The sequence below is a fragment of the Aphelocoma coerulescens genome, chromosome 4A, assembly GCF_041296385.1.
Source record: "Aphelocoma coerulescens isolate FSJ_1873_10779 chromosome 4A, UR_Acoe_1.0, whole genome shotgun sequence".
Taxonomy (NCBI): domain Eukaryota; kingdom Metazoa; phylum Chordata; class Aves; order Passeriformes; family Corvidae; genus Aphelocoma; species Aphelocoma coerulescens.
The window spans coordinates 12,859,786-12,872,997 of record NC_091018.1 but is presented as its reverse complement, the minus strand read 5'-3'; the positions used below and the strand labels follow the sequence as shown (position 1 = coordinate 12,872,997).

General features: G+C 42.7%; 1 protein-coding gene across 1 annotated transcript in view; it reads left to right on the top strand.

Moving 5' to 3' along the window:
- The first annotated feature begins 8,807 nt into the window (after nucleotides 1-8,807).
- SMARCA1 (SNF2 related chromatin remodeling ATPase 1) overlaps nucleotides 8,808-13,212 on the top strand; it is a 32,008-nt gene continuing 27,603 nt past the window's right edge. Inside the window, exons 1-2 of the mRNA XM_069015349.1 lie at nucleotides 8,808-8,955; nucleotides 12,812-12,898. Of these exons, the coding sequence (XP_068871450.1) occupies nucleotides 8,875-8,955; nucleotides 12,812-12,898 (168 nt within the window). The 5' untranslated portion in view covers nucleotides 8,808-8,874. The remainder of the gene's footprint in view (nucleotides 8,956-12,811; nucleotides 12,899-13,212) is intronic.

Below are 13,212 nucleotides of genomic sequence, written 5' to 3'. Positions count from 1 at the left end.
CAAAGATCAGAGCAACCATGGTCAGTTTGACCATGGATGTGAGTGCAATTCACATCAGCCAGATCCCTAAGAGGAATTCACTGCTTGTCAGGGAAGTACTGGTCTACTCCTTTCATTTCCTAACTTAGGCTACTGATGTTTCAGAGGAAAAACTTGACTACTAATAAAGCAGAAGAGATGACGGGAATTGATGAAACATTGGTGGGAAACTCCTTCATGACTCTACAGATCACTGATAGAAGTTGTGTGCTACTTAAGCTTATCCATTTCCATGTTGCACAGCAGCTGGTGGTGTTATTATTGAGAGTAGTGAAAGTTCTTATTTCCTTGTGCACAAATGAATAATCAGGATGGAGAGGATGGGAAAAATCAGAAGGATTTATTTCATTCACAAATTTATAGGTATAAAAGGAGGAAGGGATGCCAGAGTTATCTCAACTGACATTTCCACAAGCAGATAATTTTCTGAGAATCTAGCTTCAAATTTAGTTTACGACACCATACAGGCAGTGTGAAGGTTGAGGTGCATGCAAGAGACAGCCATAGCCCTGGGAGAACAGCCTTTTTCTCTCATCTAGCAACTGATCCCTGTTTACATATGGAACTCACACCACACTTACTCAGCAGAATGCTAACATGCCTCTGCAGCATTCTCTCAGCAAGCAGAAAAGCCCAGTGCCACAAAAAAAAAATGACACAGTATATATGTTCCAGCTGTTCCTGACAGTTACCAGTCTGCTCCCCCCTGCAGACAAATACTTCACTCTCTCTCTCCATTCACAAGGACAAATTTAGCAAAGTCACGGGATAATTCAGCCCCTGCTCTTCCTTTCAGCAGCCTGTCCTCACCATACAAATCAGGTCTAATGGAGGAACGCATGCAGATCCTCAGAGAGACATGATTTGTTGCTGTTGTTTAAACAATTAACTACCAAAACTGCAGCCTGACCACAGGCCGAGGGTGATGCTGACCTGTCTGCACTGTGCTGTTTGACTGATGAATATATTCTGCCTGGTCCGTGCTCTGTCACCCCCAGGCCCTCGGTGGCAGTGACATCCCATGGGCAGACACCTGATTTCAGAGCAGGAGCCACTGTGGAAATAAAGAAAACAGACGAACGTTGCTGCGGTTTTGTTCCAGGAAGCATATGAACTATGTAAGCTGCACGTGGGTATGGCCTTTATTGTTGTGGACAGGGCAGAATCTAATTTTACCAAAAGCTCTCATGACACATAGGGAGAACTCTGTCAATCCCTTTCAGAAAACAGACCAACGCCCTCTGGCACTAACCTCCTCTGCAAAACAGCAGCAGACATCCAGCATCTCATAGGAAAGTCTCCTGTTTAGGAAAGTAACTGGTAGAAGAGCTGGAGTTCTGCTGAATAGTGCATTTATTTGCAAATGCAAAACTGTCTTTTTCTGAAGTGGGAGTGGCAACAAACAGGCTCACTTTGGTTCAAACCTCTTCCCTGGCTCTTTTGGGAGGTTTCTTTCTTCTCTGTCATCCACAAAAGCACACACTAAAAACTGTGCTTTTGCTAATTTTCAGCTTCTGTTTGCAGACTAGTAAACAATTTTATGATGTCTACACAGGTTGTTAAGTAAGTCATGGCTGTTCCTTTCTGCATATGAATCAGTAGCAAACCTTCTGTGAGGATATGCTCATGAGGTAATGATATTACTGGCCCCTCAAGGTCAGCAAATAATCCTTGCAGTTGAGGGAGGAGATACAGAAGCTTTTTTAAAGATCCAAATTTTCTATTCTAATTGTCTTCATTTTTTTTATGAGCTAAGAAAAATCTACTTCATTTTTCATGCACAACAATGTTCAGTACTCAGCTCGCATATGAAGTCTACTTTATATGGCAATTTGAAGGAGTTACCTTTGCACAAGAATACAAAATAATCTATTTGACATCAAGATTATGATATGCTTCTTCCAGATCAGAAATAACACATTTTTATTAAATTTGAATTTTAATATCCTGAAAGTGAGGGTTTGCTGAAACCTGTTTACTCCAGGCTATCTGGAGCAGCCTGAAGTTTGAATATGATGCTTAAAGAAAGGTCTCAGGCAGGCCTGCAGAAACAGATGGAAAAAGAAGTCTGTAGTTTTATGTTTAGATGAAAAAAAAAATCTAGCTAGCTATTTTCAGACTCATAAACATGGAAGGCTCACCATGAGGTGCAGGATGGGTCTCAGCTTCCCCCAAATATTCTTTCTGAGACCAGAGAACACTCTGGAGTGATGAGAAAATGAACCCAGGAAAATTAGCAGGGGATGCCTGCCTCTGTTCTCTAGATTGCCCCAAAATGCCTGAGGGTAAATAGAAACACTGCCTCTTAACACCTGGGAGAATTTTTCATGCTGATGGCAGAACTGTGGGTGAGAGACCTTCCCCCTCTAGGCAATTAACTATGTTTAATAATGATTGAATAGAGCAAAATATAGCAAATAGAGCATAAAGCAATAGACCAGAACACCGCAAACAGACCAGATTGCCGAACTCTTGTGTGTAAAAGGTTGCTCTGTGTGAAGAATGTAAATGCAGGAAAGGAGGGATTGTTTTGATGGCAGCTGTGTGTTTGAGACTGTTACAAAAAAGGAAGAATCAGTACAGGATGAGGAAGAAAGAAGGCCCAGGCAGTCAGGGAAGCAAAATAGCAGCAAAAAAAAAAAAAAAAAAAAAAAAAGGCATCAAGGGGAAAGGCAGACACATACCCTATGTGGACTAGGATAAACTAAAACCAGCTACTTTTATCTAACAGATCCCTCAGCAGAAATGGTAGTACTCTGGAAAATATAATAGCTTCAGTTTAGTTTTTCACAGTGTGTAGATGTTTACAAGTAACAATAGATACAAAGGACAAGATTGAAGTATTTTCACAGCAGGGTAAAGTGGCAGCTGAAGTGATGGCTTTTGGCTTATGCAATGAATTTGCCATGTTTGCAAGGCTAAGGCAGGCAGTACTTTGCAGCATCCTTCTGTGCATTTCCTGTATTTGAATGAAATCCTGGTGCATGTTAAACCTTTAAACAAGAACTGTTGTGTTTACAAATAATCTGTGATCAGTGTGAAATCAAACCCATAGGCTTTTGGTTAAGAGCGAGATAATTTGTTTTGGACAGAGAAGGAAGAGAATTCTTCATGAAGAAAGACTCTCAACCATCATTTAAGAGAGTTAAAGGCTGTACTGCACCAGTCTGCTCACTGGAATCTCACAGATATTCAAAATTTTATAGTACTCTGTCTCTGTTAAGAGCAGTTTGTTTATAGGTTTTCAATATTGCAAAATGACTGCATAGGTTAGGGGAGAAAAAGATGCCATTGCAGAGAGTAGCAAAATATGCTTAGGACATTTCAGCTGGATGGAAGAAACTTTTAACAGCTTCTGCTTTGATCTAAAATCTCTTTTAAAGTGCCTTTCACTTTAAACAAAACTAGACTCTTCTGGCTGGGGACTGTCCTGAGATAATGCTCAGATTTTGGCAAAGTTGTAGCTTATTACATCAGGAAATATTTTATGACCTCCAAAGGAATCACCGATCATTGTTAAATTTGGATGACATCACTGTTTGTAGGTGGGCAAAATCTGGCATTCAGGACAGAATACACAGCTGTAAAACTGTTTATTAAAGCCTGGGTTATGGTAGCTTAAACTGATACAAGTTAGAGTGGCTGCAATCCCACCCTTCATCTTGTCATGGATCTGTTTTGCTGCTGTATTGGCACTGGTCCCTGTGTGCGTGGGCAGTTGAGTTGTTTTGCTGTGCTGATCTGAGGAAAAAATAGTAACTCTCTTTGTTAGGATCAATTTTGTTTTTTAGAATCTTGAACTAACCCACTGCTCACCTGCAGAAACACCAGTAACAGTGCAAGGGGTCAGGAACACAAACTGTGAGAGTTCCTGGCTCTCCCAGTTTGAGAATGAACACATAGCCAAAAAAAGAAAAAAAAGAAAAAAAAGAAAAATTAGCAAAAAAACTGTGTGGTTGGGAAATACAGTGATATTGGAAGACTTTCCAGTACCACAATAAAGCTCTGGCTACTAAAGCCTGGATTAAAAACGCAATATTGGGATAAAGTTGTATAAACAAAGAGTATTTGTACAGCTATCAACTCTTTGAACCAGATGCAAAGGACATATGAACTATTTTGTTATAGTTCCCACTGCTGAATGTGGTCTTGTATTTGCAAACCCTATTGGCAACACCAGAGACTCTCTGTTGGGTGAAATGAAAACTTGATACAGAAAATTGATGCATTAATATGAAGCCTCCACCACAAAAAAAAACCCCAACACACAAAAAAGAGAAAAAACATGCATAAAAACAAAAGAAAAAACCCCAAAACAAGCAAAAAAAAAAACCACCCAAAAAACAAACCCTCTCAAAAACCCCAAGCAACAACAACAACAACAAAAAGCAAACCCTTTTCTATAAGAATACTCAATGTAAAGCCTGTTAGGGCACACTGTTGCCTGTTACTGATGCAGAATTTTGAAGCATTTTTTTGTAGCCACGAACTGGGCTGCTCTCATCTGCTCGGCTGCTGCAAAGCCCTGCAGCCATGGACATCCTCGGAAATGGCATCTTCAGCAAAACCTGGCTTACAAATGAGTGGCACATAAACCAAGAGCACATTTGACAAGTACCTTCTTTATTGTAAGGTCTAGAGGAGGAGTTCTATGAGCAAGGAAAAAATCTGAAACCCTAAAGTAGGTAAACTTGGAAGGGAACGTGTGAAATAAGGAACTGAATGAAACAGGGCTGCACAGGTAAGTGCAAGAATGCATAGAACTGTGCTACTGGACAGAGCCAAGGTTACTTGTAGAGACATAACCTATTACTAACAGCAATATTAAAATAGCAACTCTTGATATAAGCATGTTAAGCATGATGGTAACACTGCTGCATTCAGGGTAATGTGTGGTTACTGTGGTTGATCACACTTGGAGGCTGATATAGGCATGGAGATAAAGGTGACAACTATTCAAGTCAACTTGCAAATACCCCAGGGAGAGCTGTGTTACTTCCAGATCCTGCTGGTGTCTGAATTATAAAGCTGTTTATTGCTTACACCTAACATGTATTGCACAGTTGTGGTTTAAGCTCATTGCTGGTATGATTAAGCTAGAAATGACCAGCGTCCTAGAGGTGGATTTTGGATTATGGCATTTAATGGAGAGCTTCCTGAATGTGTGAACAGATCCCAGAGTAACAGGATACAACCTTTACAAGGCCCTTCTTAACAAAACACTTTTGCCATTCTAAGGGAAGGTACTGTATGTACCTGATACAGTTCCAGAGGTAATTAAACAACAGCAAGTAACAGATGGTTTCAAAAGTAATTTTTATAATTTTTTTTCCTATTATTGATCAAAAAGTTTCCAGATTGAGCAGCATTCACATTACATAGTCCTCAGGCTACCGGATCCCCTTGTCAGGACTTCCGCAGCCGAGTACAGGTCGCTGTTGCCACCTGGTGGCACGTGACAGCGGCACTGCCACTTGGAAATGGGATTTTCGAGTCAGCAAAGACACACATCACAACCCATATTTAAGGCACGTTTTATTATTTAAGCTGTTGTTTTCTGCAGAATCAAGGTTCTGCTGCTAACAGCAGGTCACCATCCCCGCAGTGCATTCACGTGGTTCCATTACACCTCCACTGAGTTCCTTGGTTGTGCGAAGGTCGGGAGGCCAAGCCCACCTGCTCACTGAGGGGCTCACAAGGTCTTCGAAGGCTCCTCTTTTCTTCAGCAGGTGCCTTTATAACCCTCTCACTTCATTCCTAGTTGGCAGACATAGCCACTGCTCTTCAGCCGTGATCCGAGTTACAAACCTGTTGCTACTGGGGGCCTTGCATGGATTTGGCAATTCTTGGTGTAATGAGTTTATTTGTTCTTGTGAATTCAGCAGCCTACTGGCTTACAGGTAGTGCTTATGAACTCACACAAAGGGAGCTTGTGTAGCAACTTGGCCTAGAACGTAATTCTGCAGAATACTAAGGTTTATTTAAGAAGTTACCCAAACCCAGTTATATCTGTGCTAGAGAAATGCAGACTGCTACAATTAGTCCCCTGTTTGGAAAAGGTTGAGTAATCACCATCCAGAAATTTTAAAATCTTATGGAATTACCCGGATAGTATGTGAAAATGTCACTGGATCTGTGTCTTATCAGTTCTTTACATATTTCAGCAGTGTTTAAAACATACAAGTGGGTAACAGTGAATCTGCAATTTCTCTTATTAAATCTGACAAGAGAACATAATTCTCATCATACAATATGTTAAGTGGCATCTTTCTGAGTTGGGCAGAGGAAGCCTGCTAAATTGATGTGTAGGAGACTACACATTCAGCCCTGGTGATTATATTTGGCAGACTGTAAAATACGGAGTAATAAACCTGGGAAAACAAAGAGCTAATAGCTAAATCTACAACTTTAACATGACAACTACCCCCTTGCCTCCCAACACATAAAAAAAAATACCAATTGGAGATAGTCGGTACAATTTGTCAAATATGAGTACAAAATCTGGTATACAAAGTAAGTAAAAAAAGGACTTCCTACTTTTTAAAATTAATTAGATTATCATGTGATAATACTGTTGTGTGACTACATGATTTTTTCAGCCACTGTCCTGTAGATGCACAGAGTACACAGCATAGTCTAAGAGAAGCAGTTAAGAACATGTCTACAAAGTGTCAAATGCAAATGTGATGCACACAAGCAAAAAATAGCCAAAGGAGATCTTTCATGAAAGCAGCAGCTTGATTGTTTTGTACAGCATGCAATGTTCCTGTGAATTTCAAGGAAAAAACAAGCTGTGACAAACACTTGAGAGCATTTTGCATAAAGAGAAGCATCAAGCATTTGAAAGTGGAGAAGGAAAGTCAGATATTAAAAGTGGTTAGTACGCTATTTTCTCTAAAGGTTAAGAACAACCACGTCATAGACTGGAATTTTCCCACCTTAGAGACTTTCTCATAGCTAACGGTAAACTTCATTTTCTAGAGAGTACTGCTTGGAAAAGCTATTTGGAGTACTCTTTCAAAACCAGTCACGTCACTCTTCTCGATTGCTCTATGAAAAATGTACTTCCCAAAGCTTTTAAAAGTAAATCATGTGGAAGGGCTACTGCAGATGCTGTGGGCCTTGCTTTTTGGTGGATGATGTAGCAGACACAGAAGGTAATAGGGTGCTAAATAATTTGGAACAGCACTGTTACTGCTTTGCAGCTGTTTCACAACGTGAAAAAGAGGGGTTTGGAACTTAAATCTTCTATGATGGGCCATAATCTAGATACTGAATTTCAGAGTAATCAGGCAGTCATGGAAACAGCTCAGACATATGCTAATGGCACCTCATTGGAGCCAATGTATAGATGGAAAAGAGGTCTCAGAGGTTTTTCTAAATGCAGTGTATGAGAGCTGCAATAACCCATTTGCTCAGCTTAGTTGTTGAGTTATGCAAAAGGATTTTGATAACAGCTACTGAGCTTTTTACTGGACTGAAGTAGCTTTTATTGCCCATTCTGCCCACTGGGGTAAGGTTTCCTTGCTGCCACTGGACAAAATGCTCATGATACTGCCTTTGTAAGTAATCACCAGGTAACATAGCTGATTTGGAGCTCTGTTAAGTCTGCCAGCTTAGGACTGTTTTGGGATCCTTTAGCAGTATGAGCAAAGTTACAGCTCAGCAGCTGAAAATCTGAATGTCTTGCATGGACAGGCTGAAATATGTGCACTGCCAGTAACTAAATTGAATGGCTCCATTATTGCAATTTTCAACAGAAATATGCAACACACTGCTGAATTTAAAATTGCTCAAGAAAAAAAAAAATCCTGCCAGCTGTTCTTGTTTTGTGAGCTCCACTGGTACCTCTTAGACCTGCAGATGTTAAGAGATGACTTTCTGGTACCGCCTGGGGCGGTTTAGGAAAACATACTTGCCATTTGCAACAGGGTTTGGAAATGCTGGGCTGAATCCAAAGCACTGAGGGCAGCAGGTCGAGGGATGGGATCCTGCCCCTCTGCTCTGCTCTGGTGAGACCCCCACCCAGCTCTGGGGTCCCCAGCATGCCATGGACATGTAGGAGTGATTCCAGGGATGCTCTGGAGGCTGGAGCACCTCTGCTGTGGGGAAGGGCTGAGATGCGGCTGCTCAGCCTGAAGAGGAGGCTCTGGGGAGATCTTGTAGCCTTTCAGTACTTAAAGGGGGCTCATGAAGGAGGGAGAGCAACTTTTTACACGGGCAGGTAAGACAAGAGGGAACTGTTTTAAACTAAGAGGAGAGACTTGGATTAGATATTAGTAAGAAATTCTTAAATGTAAGGGTGGTGAGGCACTGGCACAGGTTTCCTAGAGAAGATGTGACTGCCCCATCCCTGAAAATGTTCAAGGCCAGGTTGATTGGAGCTTGGAGCAACCTGGGATAATGTAAAGTGTCCCTGCCCACGGCAGGGGGTTGGAACAAGATGATCTTTAAGGCCGAACTGGTCTGTGGCGTTATGCAGCGGCCCTGGCCGCGCTCTCCCGTGAGCTGCGGTGTCACGCGGGAGGACGGGAGGCAGCAGAGCCGCGGAGCCCGCAGCGCCCGCCAGAACGGGGGGCCCGGCCCGGAGCCGCTCCCCGGGCCCGGCCCGCAGCCGCTCCCCGGGCCCGGCCCGCAGCCGCTCCCCGGGCCCGGCCCGGAGCCGCTCCCCGAGCCCGGCCCGCCCGCCTCAGGCGGCGCGGGAGGCGCGCGCCCGGCCCCGTCCCGCGGAGGTATCGCGAGAGCCGCGCGGCGCGGGCCGGGCGGAGCCGCGCGGCGCGAGGGGCGGTGGGGCCGCCCCCGCCCCCCGTGGCTCCGGCACCCGCCGAGCTCAACATGGACCCGGGCCCCGGCGAGGAGCCCCGCGCCTCCACATCCTCCGCCACGGCCGTCGCGCAGGAGCCCGGCGCCGAGGAGGTACCGCTCCGCTCCGGGGGGCCCCTGCGGGTGGTGGACCCTGGCCCGGTCGTCCCCTCCTGCAGCCGCTGCTCGGCCCGCGCAGCCCCGGCCGTGAGGCCGCCCGGGCTCCTCCGCCGCGGCCCGCGAGGGCCCTGCGGGTCGGCCCCGCCCGGACACACCCCCGCCCCCGTGCCTGCCCTTCGGCATCGCCCTGTCAGCAGCCGCTGTCAGCGCGGTCCTGCGATGCTCCCGGCTCGGCTCTGCAGCCTGGGCACGGGGCTGGGGCCGCTGAGCCCGTGCGGACCCGCCGCCAGCCCCGCAGCCTGGGCGCTCCTGCAGGGCCCGTCTTCCGGCGCCCCCCGCCCTGTTGTTTCCTTCCCCGTGCCCCCGGGGAGAGCTGTCCCGGAGCCGGGAGCTCCGAGGGCTCGGGGTGGGAGTGTCGCGGGGGCGGCCCGGAGAGTTCGCGGCTGACCCGGTCTGCCCCGGCTGCCCGGGCCTCCCCCTGCCCCCGCCTGGCTCGGATTGTGCCCTGATGCAGAATACACCCCTCGGAAGAACACGTATGGCTGCCAGCGGCCTCTCCTTAGTTTTTTGGGAGAAAGACACAAGGCATGTAGAAAGTGACGTATTCAGGTATCCTTGGAAACAGAACAAGATTTAACCTGAAGAATGAATCTTAGAAAAAACTTAGTAGGAATTAGGACCGTACATCATATATTTATGATACTGGAGAAGATTGCTGAACTACTGATAACAGTGCATTCAGGTTTTTATGCCAGTTACTGAAAGTCCATTTTGCCTGTAATGAATGCTTGAAGCTTTATTTTATTATGTATACAAACAGCTATGGTACACAGTGCAGTGTGATCCTGAACTTTTCTTGGTTACTCGAGGGAAAATGTTCAAGGACTATTTCTGTATTGTACCCAACTTACTCTGCAAAATTTTATGCGTGTCAACTGTACAGTTACAGCATCTGCATAACAATGGCAGTCATGCAACCTGTTGTGCTCTGCTCCCCTCTCAATGTTTTACTTTATAAATAGTTTTTGTTGTACTACCAAAACACTCTGACTGGCTATTGAGAATGTATTTCCAGTTTGTATATGTGAGTTAAACACAGAAGGAGTCCTAATTATTCTTAGTGCTTCTGTTCAGAGTTTTCAGTAGCACAAGTTACAAGAGTAAAGTCAGCTAAAGCAGCCTCAGTTTTTGTTCCCAGTTGTTTATTGAGGTGTTCACGGGGGCTCCTCACTTTGGGACTGTTACTGCATGGAAATCTCTCAGGCTGATCTTATGAACTGTATTTAGGATAGTTATTAGAGATTTTGAGGGGGAGTATTTTGTATCCTTGGAATACTCAGGATCTTTTGTAAGTGCTGTGTGGTTGTGTTAGTTGTAAATTTAAAAGTTGTTTAAGTGACTCCGGTTTTCAGGGGATTATTTAATTTGGATGGAAATTGTTTCTAGAATAGAGATAAATTGTTACTGGAGTTAAAAATGAAAGTACTTTCGCCGTGGTGAATTGCGCTGAGGCTTCTGCTGTCCTGGCTCCTGACAAGTCAGTCCTTTAAGTGATGAAGATACATTGTGTAAAGTTTCTAGGGCAAAGCTCTCCGACTTCATGGAATATTTTAGTTTCTGTGTTGTACAAGGTACATGGTCCGGTTGTTAGGGGGAAATATTCATATCAAAATCTGGTAATTGTCAAGGTGTAGATTTTTGTAATTCAGAGCATTATGTAGAAGCAAGTTTGGGTATGATGCCTGTCCCTGTCTGGCTCCACCAGCACAGAGTAGTACTTTAGTAGAGCTGCACCATATTCTCCCCTTTGTGAGTTGTGAGGAAGAGAAGGGGCACAGGGATGCATGTGTGTTGTTTGTCTCTTTCACTGGCTTTTGATAATCTCCTGTTTTTTATTTCTGATACTTTGTGGACCATCAATATTCAACAGAAACTGCAATAAGAGTTGTGGGGGGTGGGGAACGTGTGTTTTCTCTTGAAAGGTAAAGTGTACCATGTGATTTTATTGTGCTGTGGCTGCAGTAATATGTCAGCTCATTGACTAATTCAGTATGTTATTCAGAAATACTTCTTTCAGAATAAATTTGATTTGTATGCCACCGTAAGTTTTATCCTTCTGGGATAATCTGAGTAACAACAGAACTGGCATTGTAGCCATCTGCCTTGGGGCTTAGAAAAATAATACTGCATTGCAATTTGCTTGGAAATCATACAGTTATAGGGGATTCTCATAACTGAGTTCTTCTGCTTGAAGAAACTTCATACTTACCTGAGGTAGACAGCTTTTTTCCCAGTAACACATATCTCTCTAATTTATTTATAGGGCAAGTGAGGGAGATGCCTGAAAGGGCCTATTGTCAATTTGCTTTCATTTAATAGTTTGACACTTTAATTGAAGAACAGGACTTGATATTGGCAATGTCAGTCTCTCTTTTTGGAGTGTATGTTGCATAGTAATATAATGGAAGTGTGAATATACACGTATGTATGACCTGCTCTTTGGCATGTTGGAGTAACTTTGCTTTCTGAGATGAGCTGATTACCTGTATGATTGAAAAACATTTAAGTGAATAGAATATTTCTAATGCTACCTGTTTGCAACATTTGGCCTTGCAAAGGGAACTGGTGCATTTATAAAATCATTAAGCTGTCAAACAGCTTCATTATACACTTAGTACTGTTCACCTCTGCAGAGAATTATGGCTTTGGGCCAAACTTGAAACAGTAATCTCTGACTTCAGAAAATATTCCTCCCATTTGTGTGATTGTGCTTAAAAAAGAAGTTAGCATGTATATTTGTCAGTAACAGTTCTGAAATTTAAATGTAATGTTGCTTGACAGATTTTTAAATATTTGGTACCATTTTGGCCTGGTTTTGCTACTTGACCCTGAATAATTTAGATTATTATTTTAATTTAATGTATTTAATAATAATTTGTAATTTAATCTGATACTCAAAGCACTTAAAGCAGTGTAATACTCTGCACTGTTACATTTTATGCAGACATGCACTCTGGCAGCTCCTTTCAGTTTATTCAGAGCTTTTCAAAAACATTTTTATAATTTAATGCATCTCAAAATAGATTTATTTTTTATTGTCACATTTCAAAGACCAATTAGGAAAATTTTCTTAAATTAGGGGGGGAAAAATCTACCATTTCATCATTTTCCCAATATCGTAGTTGTGGAAAATGTGCTTTGAGCTTCACTGTTGAAGACAGAAATGAATCTCATAAACTACAAAAGTCAACCATTTTAGTTACAATTCCATAGATTTCTTCCATGTATAGTAAATAAGGTAGTTCTTCAGCAGTCTGAGAGTACACCATGGAGTTGTTGCTGCATGGATTGAATTGGTTGGTTGTGTCTCTCCCAGGTTCATGGCTCAGTGTAGTTAAGCTGTGTTTCCAATTCAACTTGTGACTATTCATCTAGCAGTGAAAACAGACAAAATCCAAACAAAATGCAAGTGCCGGAAACTTACAGTTAGGAATCTGACATTTAGTGATCACATTTAATTTTTTAAAATATCTTTTCAAGATACTAAACTTAATTATGCATTTACAGTAATATCTCTGTGAAAAATTATTGTGCTCTTTTAGTAATTTCTTTCAATTTGGATCCTGCTTGTAGAGATTAACATGAGGATCTTCTTTAGTTCCATCATGGGCATGAGGTTTTGCTTTGGGTGAAATGATATGATTAATGCAATCACTTAATTTTGAAATAATTCTTTTTAAAAAGTAGCATGCTTGTCTTGCAGTTTGTAGGTTTGTTTGTTTGATACATTTTGCTAAAAAAGTAAATAAAGAAACTGGTATTTATAAAATGTTTAACTTTTGAATTCCAGAAAAATGATCCCCCATTTCAACTCAAACTTCCTCCAAAGGCAGCTAGACCTGAAAAAGAAGTTGACCCAGAATATGAAGAGAAGATGGTAAGTGTTTTCATGACAAAACACACTGCAGCTTTTTATGGCACTTGGTTGTTGGAACAGGATCAGCACAGTTACAAGGAGTTATTGCAGCCTGGATGTGTCAGAAAAGAAAAACAAATGAAGATTCATTTAAATGTCTAGGCCCGTGTTGTGTTTCTCACAGTGACTAACGTGTTTAGTGAAGACAACGAGAGCAGAGGAGGAAGGTAGTGGTAGTTCTGTTAAATACTGTCCTCTCCTTCCCAAGTATTTTTGTCTGCATAATTTTTGGAGTTGTAGCCTGTGGTTTTTATACTGAGTAGTTGTCAGTGGAT